Source organism: Furipterus horrens, unplaced genomic scaffold (assembly GCF_987537825.1).
Source record: "Furipterus horrens unplaced genomic scaffold, mFurHor1.1.pri manual_scaffold_4, whole genome shotgun sequence".
NCBI lineage: Eukaryota > Metazoa > Chordata > Mammalia > Chiroptera > Furipteridae > Furipterus > Furipterus horrens.
Genome location: NW_028327174.1, coordinates 140,503,426 through 140,518,705, shown reverse-complemented (window position 1 = coordinate 140,518,705; position 15,280 = coordinate 140,503,426). Strand labels below are relative to the sequence as shown.

The 15,280-nt window shown below is 36.3% G+C and overlaps 1 protein-coding gene across 1 annotated transcript in view; it reads left to right on the top strand.

Moving 5' to 3' along the window:
- The window catches only part of SNAPC3 (small nuclear RNA activating complex polypeptide 3), a 45,643-nt gene extending 30,363 nt beyond the window's left edge, over nucleotides 1-15,280 (top strand). The window contains exons 5-9 of the mRNA XM_090274090.1: nucleotides 445-594; nucleotides 8,607-8,689; nucleotides 9,920-10,084; nucleotides 12,913-13,020; nucleotides 14,167-15,280. Of these exons, the coding sequence (XP_090130216.1) occupies nucleotides 445-594; nucleotides 8,607-8,689; nucleotides 9,920-10,084; nucleotides 12,913-13,020; nucleotides 14,167-14,314 (654 nt within the window). The 3' untranslated portion in view covers nucleotides 14,315-15,280. The remainder of the gene's footprint in view (nucleotides 1-444; nucleotides 595-8,606; nucleotides 8,690-9,919; nucleotides 10,085-12,912; nucleotides 13,021-14,166) is intronic.

Here is a 15,280-nt window from a genome sequence, read left to right as displayed (position 1 = left end):
GAGGGGAAGGCATAGATGACAGCCTTTATTAGGGATTTAGCGAGAAAGGCAAGACAAGGCAGAGTAAACAGTTTTGAGTTGGCTGGTTTGAGTAATTCTAATGGGCTCTGGGGCATAAGGGTTGTCCCTACTTGTCTGTACCTGGTCCTTGATTTAGGAAGGGTGAGGTGTTGACTTAGTATGTGAGAGTTAGATAAAGGAATGGTTTCAAAGTTTAGGCTCTGTATCACAGGGGAGGTTTAAACAACTTTGGCCATTAGTTTGGACCTGTAATTAATGAATGCCAAATAGACAAATACAGAATATAAGACAACATTAAACACTAAATTATTGGGATAACTTAAATTAAGAAAACCAGTAACTTAATTCACATCTGATCTTGACAGGATAATTTAATTGCTTGTCTCTAAGTGAACACTTACTTATTTACTGTTTAATTTTTAGCACAAAGAACACAAACCATACCAGACAATGCTGGTATTGGGCAGTCAGAAACTCACGGAACTAAGGGATTCAATTTGCTGTGTCAGTGACCTCCAGATTGGTGGGGAATTCAGCAACACTCCTGACCAAGCTCCTGAGCACATCAGCAAAGTAAGGTTTGTTTGTTTTTTAAACCCCATAAAGCAAGGGGAAATAATAGTAATAAGCTAAGAAAGAAATGATTACTCTAGCAGGATCATAAATATTCTATTAAATGCTTTCTTCTTCTAGGTCATTCCCTCAGAGCCTGTCTCTTCCCTGTTCTTTATCATCAAGATCTTTTCAATGATTCGGCTATACTCAATTTTAATTTTCTCTTATCTTACTCATTTTCAACCATTGTTTGTATACTCTTCCTTCAAAGGTCATAGTAACCACCTAATTGTTTAACTCATTGATCTCTTTTCCAAGTCGGTACAACTTGATTTCATTTAGCATTTGAATTTGCTGTTCAGTTCTCTTTCAAACTATGATTTCTGCCCCCAGCAAAGAATTGGAGTCTACCCAAGAATCTCACTGCCTGTAGAAGGACCTGTCAGTTCAAGGACTGATACCAAACAGGGACATAGCATCTATTGCTGGTGTTTCCCAGTGTGATGCTCTCAGAGAAACCCTACATACTCACTGGATAAGTATGGAAAGGAGCAGAATGGTTGACTGGCTGGCTACCCATGAAGTTTTTAGAAGGGCTCCCTTGCCCAGTAAAGTAGTAGGACCTTGATCCTCCTGAATTTCATCATGGGCAAGGTTGAACTATGTTACCTGGTACCACTAGCAGAGACCCTCAGATATACTGGCCCACTTCAGAGGAGCAGCATTTCCTATAGAACAGTAAAAAGATACTTGGATCAACTAGAATGGCGGTAGAGTGTGGGCAAGAGACATCCCAATCTGTTTTTGCTGGTTCCTGTGCCAGTAGGCACATAAGTGCTATAACTTAGGTTTTACCTTAGTTCTTATTCTGAATCTTCTGATCTTTCCCCCAGTTTTCATGGTTTTAGGAATACTCATATCTTTGTTAAGCTCTCTGCTGATTTCCAAACCATTGTTTTAAGTGCCTTCTGGACATCTCTACTTAGCCTCAGTGCTGCCTGGCATTTTTACTGCATTTCTGTGGTCTCTTCATGCTGTCCCTTTTCAAAGGAACTATTTTCTTCTGTCTTAAACTCCCTGTATTTTTCCCTCATGGCTTACCTTTAGCTGTTGATTTCACTGAGAAAAATAGTCATCAGAAAAGAATTTTCCATAGTCTCTCACCCACATTTACCCATCTGCCCATGCACCCTTCCATCCCACCTATTAACAATGAATGGACCAAACTGGCTGCCATGTAAAACCAGTCTGTGTCCACTGGATTCCACCCCTGATTGCATAACCAAGGACTTTGTTCTTATAATTATCCCCTCTTGTCCCTGCATCATCAGTTTTTTATTCTGTTAGCTTTCTCATTACAGGAATGTGCTGTAACATATCTCCCACCCTGACACCTCTTCTTGACAGTGTGTCTTCCTCTAGCTAATAGGGTTCCCAACCATTCCACCAAAATCACTTTATTGATGCAACCATAGACTTGGTTCGATCTTATTTGACTTCTCATCAGCATGTGACACAATTGAATGTTCCTTTCTTTTTGAAACACTTTCTTTACTTGGTTTTTAGGACATAACACTCATTTGATTTTCTTCCTCTCTGACTGACTTTTAATTCCTTTGCAGGACGCTTCTCATCTTTCTGACTCAGATGCTATTAAGCCATATGAATCAATTCTCAGACTTCTCTGTGTATACTCGCCCAGTGGTCTTGTCCAGATTCACAGCTATAAATACTAGGATTCCCAGATGCATATATCCAATCCCAGCATCTTCTGTGAACTCCAGACTTACATATCCAACAACCTCCTTGATAGTTTTTATCAAATGTCTGATAGCCATCTCAAACTTAGTATGTTCAAAAATTCCATCCCTGGCCCATGTGGCTCAGCTGGTTGGCTGTCACCTGCAAAGTAGAAGTTTGGGCACCTGCCTGTCCCCACATAGGGCGCGTACAAGAGGCAACTAACCAATCAATGTTTCTCTTTCACATCGATGTTTCTTGCCCTCCTCCCCATCTTCTTTGTTTAAAAATAAATAAATAAAATCTTAAAAAAAGAAATCAGACTCTAGCTCTCTCTTCCTCCTCGAATATGTACCTTCCCTGTGTTCCCATCTCAGTGAATATACTCATTCTGCACCTGGTTACTTACGCTAAAAACCTTGGGGCCATCCTTGCCTCCTTTTCTTCCCACATTGAAGGCATCAGTAAGTACTTTGGCCCTACTTTTCAAAATACATTTAGGACTTGCCCATGCCATGCTGACCCTTTACAGGTACCATCATCTCTTGTCTTGACTGCTACAGTAGCTTACTGATGAGTCTTACTGCCTCCTCTCCACACTTCTGTTTATCCTGTATGTCGCCAGAATGATATTTTTAAAGTATCAGTGAGATCTGCAGAGGCTTCCTCTTATATCTAGAATAAAATACAAGTCCTTAAAATACAGGTACATATTGTGGTCCATTATCTCATCCTTTCTGCCTTCCTACTCCATTTCATAACACCCTCTCATCAATTGTTGCCTTCAGACACACTGCCATCCTTGCTGTTTCTCACATGTACTAAGCAAGCTTCTCCTGTTCAGAACCTTTGTATCTTCTCTCCCCTTGGAATGTTCTTCATCCAGATATTCAGAAGGCTCACTCCTTTGTTTCTTCCTGGTTTCATGTCACCTTGACAGAGAGGTCTTTCCCTACAGCATCCAGATTGGTATTCTCTTCCTCTGTCATGCTGTATTTTTCTTTCTTTTTTATCTTATTTTTATTAGTTTGCATTTATCACTTTTGTATTAGTTTCAGGCGAAGAGCACAGCAGATAGACATTAATATAGGTTACAAAGTGCTCCCTCTGATAATTCAGGAGCCCACCTGGCACCATACATAGTTATTACACTATTATTGACTACATTCCCGATGCTGTGCTTGACATCTGCATGCCTGTTTTGTAACAACCAATCTGTTCTCTTTAATCCCTTCACCTTATTTTACCCTGCTCCCCTCTGGCATCCATCATTTTGTTCTCTTTATGTGTAAGTCAGTTTCAGTTTTATTTACTTTGTTCTTTAGATTTTACATGTAAGTGATAGATTCGTCTTTCGCTATCTGGGTGATTTCACTTAGCTTAATACCCTCTGTGTCCATTCATGCTGTTGCAAATAGTAAGATTTCATTTGTTTTATGGCTGAGTAATATTCCGCTCTATATATGTACCATAACTTTTTTATCCATTCATCTATCGACTTAGATAAAAAAGCAGCTTGGGTTGCTTCCATATCTTAGTGATTATAAATAATGCTGCAATGAGCATAGAGGTGCACATGTTCTTTTGAATTAGTGTTTTCGGTTCCTTCTGATATATACCCAGATGTGGAATCGCTGGGTCATAAGGCAGTTCCATTTTTAATTTTTTGAGGAAACTCTATCGTGTATTTTTCTTAATAGCTATCGTCACTACCTGACATTACATTATATATTTATCTGTCTTCCTTAACTTGAATATAAACTCTTGAGGGTAGGAGTTTTATTTTGTTCAGTGATCTACATATCTTTATTTCTTTGATGATGTATGGTACAGAGGAACTGCCCAAATAGTTGTGGAATAAATGAATGAACCACAGAAACCTCAAGCTCAGTGTTTAAATTAAAATTAAACTCATTATTCTTTCACCTCCCTTTTTCTTCAGCTGACACTCACCCTTTTTATTCCTGTTTATTCTGCCATAGCTTCAAACTCTGTTTTTTCCATTACCATATATTTTGGTAAGGGACTTCCTAACTGGTTTTCACACCATTAGTCTTCCCTGTACATGCTACTCAAGCTGCCTTTCAAAAACAAAGCCAACACCAAGAGTGAATCAATCTTAGGGTAAACTGTGGACTTCAGGTGATTATGATGTGTCAGTGTAGGTTCATCCTTGATAACAAATAAATCATTCTGGTGAGTGATGTTGATAGTGGGGGAGGCTCTGATGTGTGGGGATGGGGCATATATAGAAAATATCTGTACCTCTCTCTTAATTTTGTTGTAAATCTAAAACTTCTCTAAAAAAATAAAAATTTTTAAAAGAAATTGGTCCTGTCATTCTCCAATCTAAAAATCTCAGTAGGTCTCCATTGCCTGCAGTCCAGGCTCCTTACGCTGACATCTAAGGCCTTTTATAATGATGAGTACCACCTTAAGGTTTCATACTATTCACCCCCTATTTTTTCACCTTATGCTTCAGCCACAAATGAATGTGTTTATCTTCTTCAAGCATACCATACCTTTTTGTGCCTCTACGTGTTTGACCATGATGGGAAGCCCTTCCCTTCCTTTATCCATCTGGTGAGTTCACATTCATGTTTCCAAACCTAGCTCAAAACTCACTTATTATGTAACATTTTTCTTGACTGTCCTCTCTTTGCCACTATCGCACCATCTCATTTATTGCAGGGCTTATAATAATACGCTGATACTGTTTGGCGTGTCTCTCTGCCCCAGGGGCTGGCTGTGCTCCAGTCTTTTCAATGACTGGCACAGAGAGCAGCCAGCATCAAGACTCACACATAGATTTCACTTCAGAATTTTTAGTTATGTTGAAATAGTTTTAAGATATTTGGGTTTTTCAGGTTTGCCATCTCAGTGTTCTTGGTAATAAATATTAGAATTTAAGAAAAACAAGTGGAATTTCAAGGCTGTATGCAGACTGGGAAATAAGAGGTTTTTTTTTTTAAAGAAGAAGCAATCTGCAAAATTTCTCAACCCTACCAAAGAAAAAGCTGTAATTGTAAAGTTTATAAAATCAATTTAATAAGAAAAAATCTGAATTCATCCTTCTCATTGCAGCTGTATCAGCACTGCTTATAGTGGTTTGTGTCAGATCTCGGGATTGGTGTTAGTTCCAGGAACCCAAGGGAGTGATTTTGGCCAGGCTTGGTTGTTTCATTGTGTTTTGTGTATCAGTGCTGATGCCTTAAGCAGCTTTCTACGCACAGAACGCTACATAACCTGTTACCCTATTTTAATGTTTACACATCTTTTACCTGTTGTTACATTGTTCCTGCCTCCTCCATTTATTAAAATAATATCTGATTATTGAGCATTTACCATGTGCTAAATGTACAATCTTTGGAAAGAATTATCATTTTTACAGGTAAGAAAAAGGTGGGTCAGAGCACTGTCTTGAGTTGCCCATGTTTAAGAGTGGTGGTGGAGGCTGGATTCAGACCCTTGTCAACTCGCCTTCAAAGCCCCTTGTTCTTTCTTTGTCATGTTGTCATTATGCCTGGCTTGAGACTATCTTTTCCCTGCCCTTTTGTTTACTTGGTGTACAGGCTCTAAGTTTTACCTTTGAAAAATTTTAAACACACAAAGAATAATAATATAATGAGCCCTTATGTACCTGTTACCTACCTTCAACAATTCTCAGCATTTTACCAGAATATTTTGCCTCTTTACCTGATGCCAGTTACAAACCTAACAAAATTGAAAGTAAGTTCTTAAATTTTAATGCTTTTTTGACAGGGAGCTAATCATGGAACAAATTAGTGAGATGCAATTCTAGCAATTGAGGAAATAAAAATTTTTATTCCAACCAATAAATAAGACTTGAATAAAACACTTTTTTTGAATAATTTGGTATGTGATAGGACTAGGAAGGTTGGGCCACTATATTTAAGTCTCTTAAAAAAATTTCTTTTTAGAGAGAGGAGAAGGGAGGGAGAGAAACAGCAGTGTGAAAGAGAAACATTGGTTAGTTGCTACCTATATGTGCCCCCCCAGGGACTGAACCCACAACACAGGCTCATGCCCTGACCCAGAATTGAACCCATGGTGGCCTTTCACTTCGTGAAAGAATGACCAGCCAGCTGAGATGCACCAGTGAGGGAAGTTCATCATATTTTAATGTTTGATTCTGTTGAACTTTTTAATATTACTCCGATTAGTTTTTTTTTCCCAATAATCTCTTAAGCGTCTTCCTTAGAGGCACACTTAAGAAAATACTTTATAGACTTATTATAGATAAAGCCTTAGTATAGGAAAAATGGTAACATAAATTTAAGTTGCAGAAGTTTCCTTACCCAAGCTTCTCTCGCACTTCTCGGTGCCACTTTCCTCACAGCAGAGCCTGTGAATGTTTCTACTTCCAATATAGCCTATTTCAGTGTTAGCAGGAGCACAAATGACTGACTGATGCCTTAAATTGTATATAACAGTGACTATGTTCAAATGATCATATTAGTTACTGATAGTTACTTTGTTTATAAAATGGAAGTAAGTAGACTCGGTTTATATTAGATTAATAACAGAAGTAACTTCTTACACTAGTTTTTCCATGTTGGTTGGTTGATTCCCTGCTCTCATCCCCTCTGGGAACTTGGTCAGCTAAAGTAGCTGACAAAATAGTGAAACTAGTTAGTGAGGATCACTGGTTACCATTAAAATGAAAATTACTTGTATCGCAATTACTCACATCTTCTATTAACCATTTGTATACTGAAATGAGGAAGTTTTTAATGATGACTTAGGATTTAATGGAAAACATTTTTTTGTTATTTTAGGGTTCCCCTTCTAATTAATAGTTACATCAAAGCATTAAGTTGCCTAAATAACTTAAAATGAAGTTCTATAGATACATTTGGTAATGAACAAAATTTTACATACACTGAACTTTCTTTGTTTTTGTTTTCAAAATAAGGCAGTAGTATTGGACCCTAGCAGACCTCTTTGAGGGTTTAGAAGTATATTAAGTGACAGATTTTGTGTTAACAGCACCTAGACATGGTATTATAGTACATTATATTCTTTTATCTCTGCAGTCACCTGGAAAGAAGGTAATGGCTTTACTCATATTTTACAGAAATATGAGAAAAAGTGGGTCAGGGAGATTTAGTGAGCTATCCAAGGAGAGACAACAAAACCAGTCTTAGAAGGGTGCCTGACACCAACGCCAGATGATCTGTAAATGGGGGAATGAAGACAATTAAGAAAAAAAAAAATCAGAAGCTTTAAAAAGTAGCAGAGAATTTAGTAGGTTATTTTAAGGTAAAATTATTTTAATATCTGAAACTTATATATCTTTTATAGTTCATAAACTGCTTCTGGTTCTCATCACAATATTGTAGATAGAATGCCAGGTATTATTCTGGTTTTATAGGTGAGGAAACTGAAGTCCAAGGAAAAAGTGTAGGTTAAGGAAGAGAACACGAATCTTTTTTACCCTCTCCCAGGGGTCTAATTCTAAGCGTATGGTGAAAGACAAGTCTAACAGAGTGGTTCCCAGCGTTGGTTGTCCATTTTAATCTCTTGGGGAGCTTGGGCCAACACTGGTGCCTGAGCCACATCCTCACAGAGTCTCATTTAATGGATCTGAGGTAAGACTTGGTCTTTGATGTTTTTGTAATTCTGTTATGCATTCAGGATTAAGAGACACCCCTCTGATGGCAAGTCTGGTAGACTGAAAGTTAAGAAACCTAAGGGTTCAGAGCAGTTGTGCGACTATGCTGGTGCTTTGGGCAAGATTGCTTGAATAAGACTAGAAATTCACATTCTGTCTAAGAGTTACTGGAAATATAAAGAGGAAATTTTTGTGAAAGCACATTGAAAATTTTTAAGAAAGACATAAAGATAACTATGATTATTGTTATTATCCTTGGGGAAACACCAAAGATATGACTGTTTAGTTTTTAGTTCTAATATCTAAAATACTTGTCACTGCTGTGTATGTGTATAATAAAATAACATTGAAGTTTATATTGTTCCTATTTGGGTCTCTTTCATGAATCTCAGGAGAGTACAAATTTAAATCAAACCTAGCGATTAAAATAATAGATAAAACTTTACACTTTTATACCTGCTAATATATTATTTTTTACATAAGAGTTCCCATTAAATATTAAACAAATTAATGAATGAACTGAGTGTATTCTGTGAAGTTGTATAAAGTTATTGTTAAATATATTTGTGTGATTTTTATGGCATACAGAATTTTAATTAATACTAGAAACAATTTAACAATTGCATTCTCTCAATAACATCTTGTTTTCTTTTAGGACCTATACAAATCAGCCTTCTTTTATTTCGAAGGAACCTTTTACAATGATAAAAGATACCCTGAGTGCAGAGATTTGAGCAGGTACAGTTTCCAAAAATCTTCTCAAAGTTTCTGATTTCTAGTTCTCAAAATATTATTATCTCCACAAATACTCTTACTGGTCTCTTAAGGATCTTTACCCAGGAATTATTTTGTTGGGTTGTTTTGTTTGATTTAGGGTAAAAAATTTTCTATTTTAAAAATATTTTCAAAGTTGGTCAGAATTTTTATTCCAAGAAAATTTAACTACCAAAAATATACGTCAGCCATTTCAGGATCTTTGCCCACTGTCCAGAATTTTTTAAAACTATTTTAGAAATTATAGTAAATCTTCTTTGAGCCTTATATATTATACATCTGTAAAAGAAACTAAGTCCCACTTAAACGCTTTATTAATGTCTGTTCTTTGAATGAGGTGACAGCAGTAAGTTCATCTTTCACTATTTTTCTGCTTGTTTAGTGTACACAATTGTTTGTCCTAGGTGATGTATATCGTTTCTTAAGTACATAACATGAAAAATTTATATCTAATCATGATGTCAATTAGACTATGTCACTTTTATTATCAGTGTCCTAGCAGCTAGAGAGAGAGAGAGAAATGGAATGTGTTTGAGTGTTTATATAAATTCTCTTTAATTATAGGCATTTGTGTTTATATTCTAATGTAGCAGTTCTCAATCTTGCTGGGCTCAGCACTTCTTTATACTAGAAATAATTAAGGACTCCAAAAAGCTTTTATGTGGATTATAGCTCTCAATATTTTATCATATTAGCAGTTCAGACTCAGAAATATTTTAAATATTGACTAATTAAAATAATCCCATTAACCATGAACAATAATAACATTTTTGTAAAAGATAACATTTTCAGAACAAAATAAAGTAGCAAGAGAAGTGGCAGTTATACACTTGCCATTCAGTTTGAAGTAATAAACCATGTCATGTAACCTTCAGACAAATGGTCATTTATGAGAGAATAAGAGTTGAAAGGGCAGCAAACAACATTTTAGAATTACTATAAAAATAATTTTGACCTCACGAACCTCTGTGGGGTCCTAGGAACCACACTTTGAAAACTGCTGCTATAACCAATGGAGAAAAATTCAGAACTCCTAATTCCAACATGTATCAACCACTGTGATTTTCACCTCAAGACAGGAACTGTCCAGTTAATTGGATGAGCCAGGTTTTGTGAAATACTGCAGTTGCGAACCATTTTCTTTCATTCGTTTTTGTGGAGCAGTGATACATCCTTGCCTTTCTCCCTCCTCAGAACGATCATTGAGTGGTCAGAGTCCCATGATAGAGGCTATGGAAAGTTTCAGACTGCTAAAATGGAAGATTTCACCTTCAATGACTTACATATTAAACTGGGTTTTGCTTACTTATATTGTCACCAGGGAGACTGTGAACATGTGATTGTCATTACTGACATAAGGTAAGTGGCAGCACTCAGAACATTTTATTTGTTCTGTTTTATTTTACAGTATAAAAGTACAGGGTTTTTTGTTTTGCTTTTAATAAGAGGAATAAAAGTAATTGTCAGTGCAGCTTGGCTTGGAAACAGCAAGAGTAAGTGCTTTTAATTCAGTGATCAGCTTTGCATTCTCTTGTTTATATTTTGGAAAATATATAATAAGAAATGTTTTACTGTTTATTAGAAGGTTAAAAATTTATAAATACTTTAAAAAGTATCACCATTTGTATATTCGACAGCTGTGATTCAGGTAGTAGTCATCTACTTTGTATACCGTATAGGCACGTTGCAAATTTGCAGCTGTATTTCTCAGTTTCTTGCCTTCTGCCAAAATTGTGGAGATAAAAGGGAACTGGGAGAGAGAAGAAGAATTCTAATAGTTGAAAAATATGAAGTCTTAATGCTTTCATAAAGATTTAAAGTGGGAAGGACAAAAATAGCTTAAAATGAGGTTTTAAGATTAGTTATGATCTTTATATAGCTGGTACCTTCTCTCTTCTCATGATTAAGGCTTTTCATTTCCTTATTTAGGAAATATCAATTTATGAAGGACATTATATAGGAATAAGCTCTGCTTTGTCAACAGTTGGAATCCTTCTGAGACACCATTTTACATTTTTCTTGTGGAGCAATGTATTTATTATACTAATAATAGGAATTGATGCTTCAGAAAGTCCTTGCTTCCATTTCTTTGGGATCTCAGTCAACAGTCTCAAAAACCTGATCTCCCATGCACTGATTGTGAGGAAGCTGCCTGAAGTAGTACATCATACAATGATTAAACCTGGAAAAAGAAAAAACACATGGAATGCAAAACAGACTAGCTAAGAGGAAAAAAGGAACTCTCAGAAGGATGGCTGTCTTAACAGGGGGAGAACAGCTTAACCCAGAGACAAGCAGGATGGAGGACTTGGGAAGGGTGTCCAGAGCTGCTAGACCTCCTGTAGGCACAGATGTTATGCAGAATGTTTACCAATCTGTCAGAAGACAGGGAACTGACTTAGTGACAGGAACACCGAGTTCCTCAGATGCAAACATGAGAGAATTAGTACCTAGAAAAGAAAGTGTTACACAGTAAAAAGAACCTATAGTGATTTATGCAGCTTAGATGGTAGTAGTATTAATTCATCATAATTTAAGCATTATCTGTTTAACCAAAGTTATAGTAGTTCTTTAGAGGAGGAGTCCCCAACACCAAGGCCACAGACTGGTACTGGTCTGTGGCCTATTAGGAACCAGGCGGCAAGCAAAGCTTGCCTGAGCTTTGCCTCCCTCTTCTCCTCCTACTCCCCCATCCCACGCCATCCACAGTGGGCAAGAGGGGGAAACTCTGTCCCACCCATCCCCTGGTGGCCGATGGAAGCTCAGCTGAGCTCTGCCTCCTGTGTAGTCCCATGTCAGCCCCGGCCCCACATCCTCCAGTCTTCTGCGAAGCCAGTCCCAGGTTGGGGACCGCTGCTGTAGAGAGGGGTTGAAGAGCTAAATTATAAAGAAACAGTTAAGAATATAACAGTTGCCCCTTGCGAACAATTGAAGCAAAAGCCAGGAGAACTCGTAAACCTCATAGATTTATATGACTTTCAGAATTATGTACACTTTTTTCTTCAATAATGTTTTTTTTATATTTTACGTAAGTGCCTTGGCTGGTGAGGCCTAGTGGGTTGAGTGCTGGCCTGCCAACCCAAAGGTCCCCGAAGGTCCCCTCCTTGGGTTCCCAGCCAGGGCACCTGCCTGGGTTGCAGGCCAGGTCCCCAGTCTGATCACATGAGACGCAACTGACCAGAGTATTTCTCACATACCCGTGTTTCTCTTTCTCCCTTCCCTTCTCTCTAAAAATATATAAATAAAATCTTTTTAAAAATAACTTTTATATAAACTATTGTGCTTGCTCTTTCCTTACATTTCTTATAGTGTAGGCATAGTGCTACACAGTGTCATTCCTTAAACTAACAATGGCAATTTGGAACATAATTTAGACTATAAGTCATTTTTATCTTACAGGTGGATTTAATCTTTCAGTGTCATTCCATAGTTTACTAATTAGTAAACTGTTAAAAGTTTGTTAGTCAATTTCTGATGCTGATATATTACTACCCTTTCTTGCTAAAAAAATAAATAAGAATCAAATTTTAGAATTGTCAGGAACCAGGGATCTGGAGAATATCCTGAGCTGTCCCTTAATTTTTCAGGCGAAGAATCTGAAGTCCAGCATGGTTAAGAGATTTATCCAAACTCACTCAGCTGATTAGCATCATAGTGGAGATTAATTCCCACTCACAATTTCTTAATTCTGATATCTGAAACTAGGAGTCAGATTTGGACTTTAATAAAGGGAACAGTAATCAAGAGCCATGTTGCAACACCTAACCAGTTAATCTCCATAAAATAGCTAGATAAATAAGATCAATTAGTTGCTCGAGCTGTGTTCCATAAAAACATCTTAAGTGTTGAGTGAAACAAGGATTCTATGATGGAATACATTTAAGAAATGCTGCGTACAGCATCTCCCTTTCAGAAAGTTACAGTGCAGGTTACCATGAAGGGATTTGGGACATTTCATAGAAAGCATTGTTTGATCCAAAATGCTGTTTGGGAGAATGTGTTTTGTGGAACACAATTTGGTCAAAGATGGTTTACAAATCAGTATATACATAAAACTTCTGTGAGCAAAAAAATTGAAAAAAAACTACATATGTTGTTAAATGATGAGGTATAGATATATTGAATTCCTTACATGTCACAAAAATTTTGCACTTTAAAATCTTCATTTATTTTCTCATGTATAAAAGGCTTGTGCATCATGATGACTGTTTGGATAGGACACTTTATCCCCTTCTTATCAAGAAGCATTGGCTATGGACCAGAAAATGTTTTGTCTGTAAAATGTACACAGCCAGGTAGGTGATTTGTTTGTTTGAGAAGTATGGGTTTTCAGTTGTTGCATCTTTTATTTTTGGTATTTCAGTTTTCTGTTTTGTATTTGAAGATTAACTTTGGGGTATAAATAATATAAAGGAGTTTTTTTATTCATTAGAGAAGTGCTGCAGATCAGCTTAGTAGGTTACAACCACATTTTTCAACAATAAGGAAATTACTAGGTGTAGAGGAAGTCCAGGGCAGAGTCAGTGTGGTCGGCGCGGTGCTCAGTGTCATCAGGGACCCGTGTTCCTCCTGCCTCCTCTGCAGGTTACAAAACCATTTCACCTATAGTTTCTCCTCAACGAAAAAGCAGCACAGCATCTCTTACATAAAGAGGTCAAAATATGATTTTATAAAATTTGTTTTATGTGATTGTCCATGTTTTGAGTATTTCTTTAACTGGATCAGTCAACAAACCATTCAGAGGAAAAAGAGAATTTAATATCATCAGCTTGTTTGGGGTTCCCTACCACAATGTGCTTTTCCAAATGATAAACAGGAAAACATAAATCAGTTATTAGATTAAAATGGAAATTGGGGTAATAACATTCCATGAGATGCAGAATTCAGATAAACTGAAAAATAGCATTTTCAATTATGACTAATAACATTGCCAGTCAAAAAACAAAATTTAGTTGAATAATGTCCATATTTCCCATTTGTATACTCTCTATAACATTTTATCCTGAATGTTAAGTAAAACAGCTGGAATTTCAAATTACTACTGAAAGATAAATTAAGCAAAAGTTTATCAGATCTATAGCATCTAACTTATTGTTTTTCAAGATGGCCTGTTAGAAGAAAATTATGTTCATATGACAGTTCATTGGTTAGGTATGTCATGGTAAGTGCATGCTCTTTCAATTATGGATTTATATTCTTCTCTACTTAACTTAAGTAGTCTTTCAGAGAAGCAGCATTCTGCAGTATTATCTGTTTGTTGCCCTGTTGCCTTGTAGAGTACTGACAGGGATATGTCTGTACCTCTACCAAAAATCCTATGAAAGATTATCATTATGAATAAGATAGGATGAGAAGGCAATAGTGGGAATGTTATATTTACATATCATTACAGGTCATGTTACAGCATGATGCACTTTTGTTTTTTTTCTTTTTAACTGCAGATGGGTGACGAACAATGACAGTTTTGCACCAGACGACCCGTGTTTCTTTTGTGATGTTTGCTTCCGAATGCTCCACTATGATTCAGAAGGCAACAAACTAGGGGAATTTCTCGCTTATCCTTATGTTGATCCTGGAACCTTTAATTAATAACAAAAAGTGTGCTCTTGTAGGAACAGGATTACCCTCAATCAGCTGAAGTTACCCCCATTTTCCCCCAATAAGTTCAAATTACACATTTTCTTATGAAGTAACTTGATTGTATTTAAATGCTTAGAAATATATTTTAGTATTTATTACAAAGTATAGTTCTTATTTAGTGCTTTTTGCCCATTTTTAAGCCTGTTCATCTTACTGAGTTGTAGGACAGTTTTATATATTCTGAATACAAATCCTTTGTCAGATACATGTATTGATTTTCTCCCAGTCTGTGGCTTGCCTAGTCATTGGGTTGAATTAATGATACATCAAGTGGTGGAAGTATTTTGAACATTCTTTGAAAATGAGACTTATTACATGAATAATAAATATAAGAGTTTGAGTATATACTCATTGCTTTACAGAAATAGCATTTAAATTGAAGCTTCATTTCTTGATGTTTTGTGAATCACATGCTGAGTTTAAAATTACATCAATTTAATATTTTTATGATTAAAATATAATTTCACATAATATGACTATTGGGACATAGAAAGTCAAGATCCTATAGATTATTAGCCCAGGCTCACTTATTCTTGGGCAAAATACCCAATATTCTGTATGCAAAAAGTTTTTCTGGCTCAGCTCTTCATTCTTATGGCCCCCTTACTATGATAATTCTATTTATTCTCTTCTTCATTCTGGGCTAAAGAGTAACTATGATAAATTCCAAGGTCTAGGTCATCAGGGAAAATTGTAGCTAGCTATTTTGAAATGTTTTCTGGAAACATTTTTTTGGTGGATAATTAAATTGTCATTTAAAATTTCACTTTCTTCTAGGTTACATTTATAAATTCAACTGAATTCCACACTCCCTGGATGGGTAAGAACAGACATTTACCATATAAATCAAAAACCGATGAAGCCTATAAGCCTGTGTGTTTAAAATGTTGACATTAAATATTTTATGGACTTAAA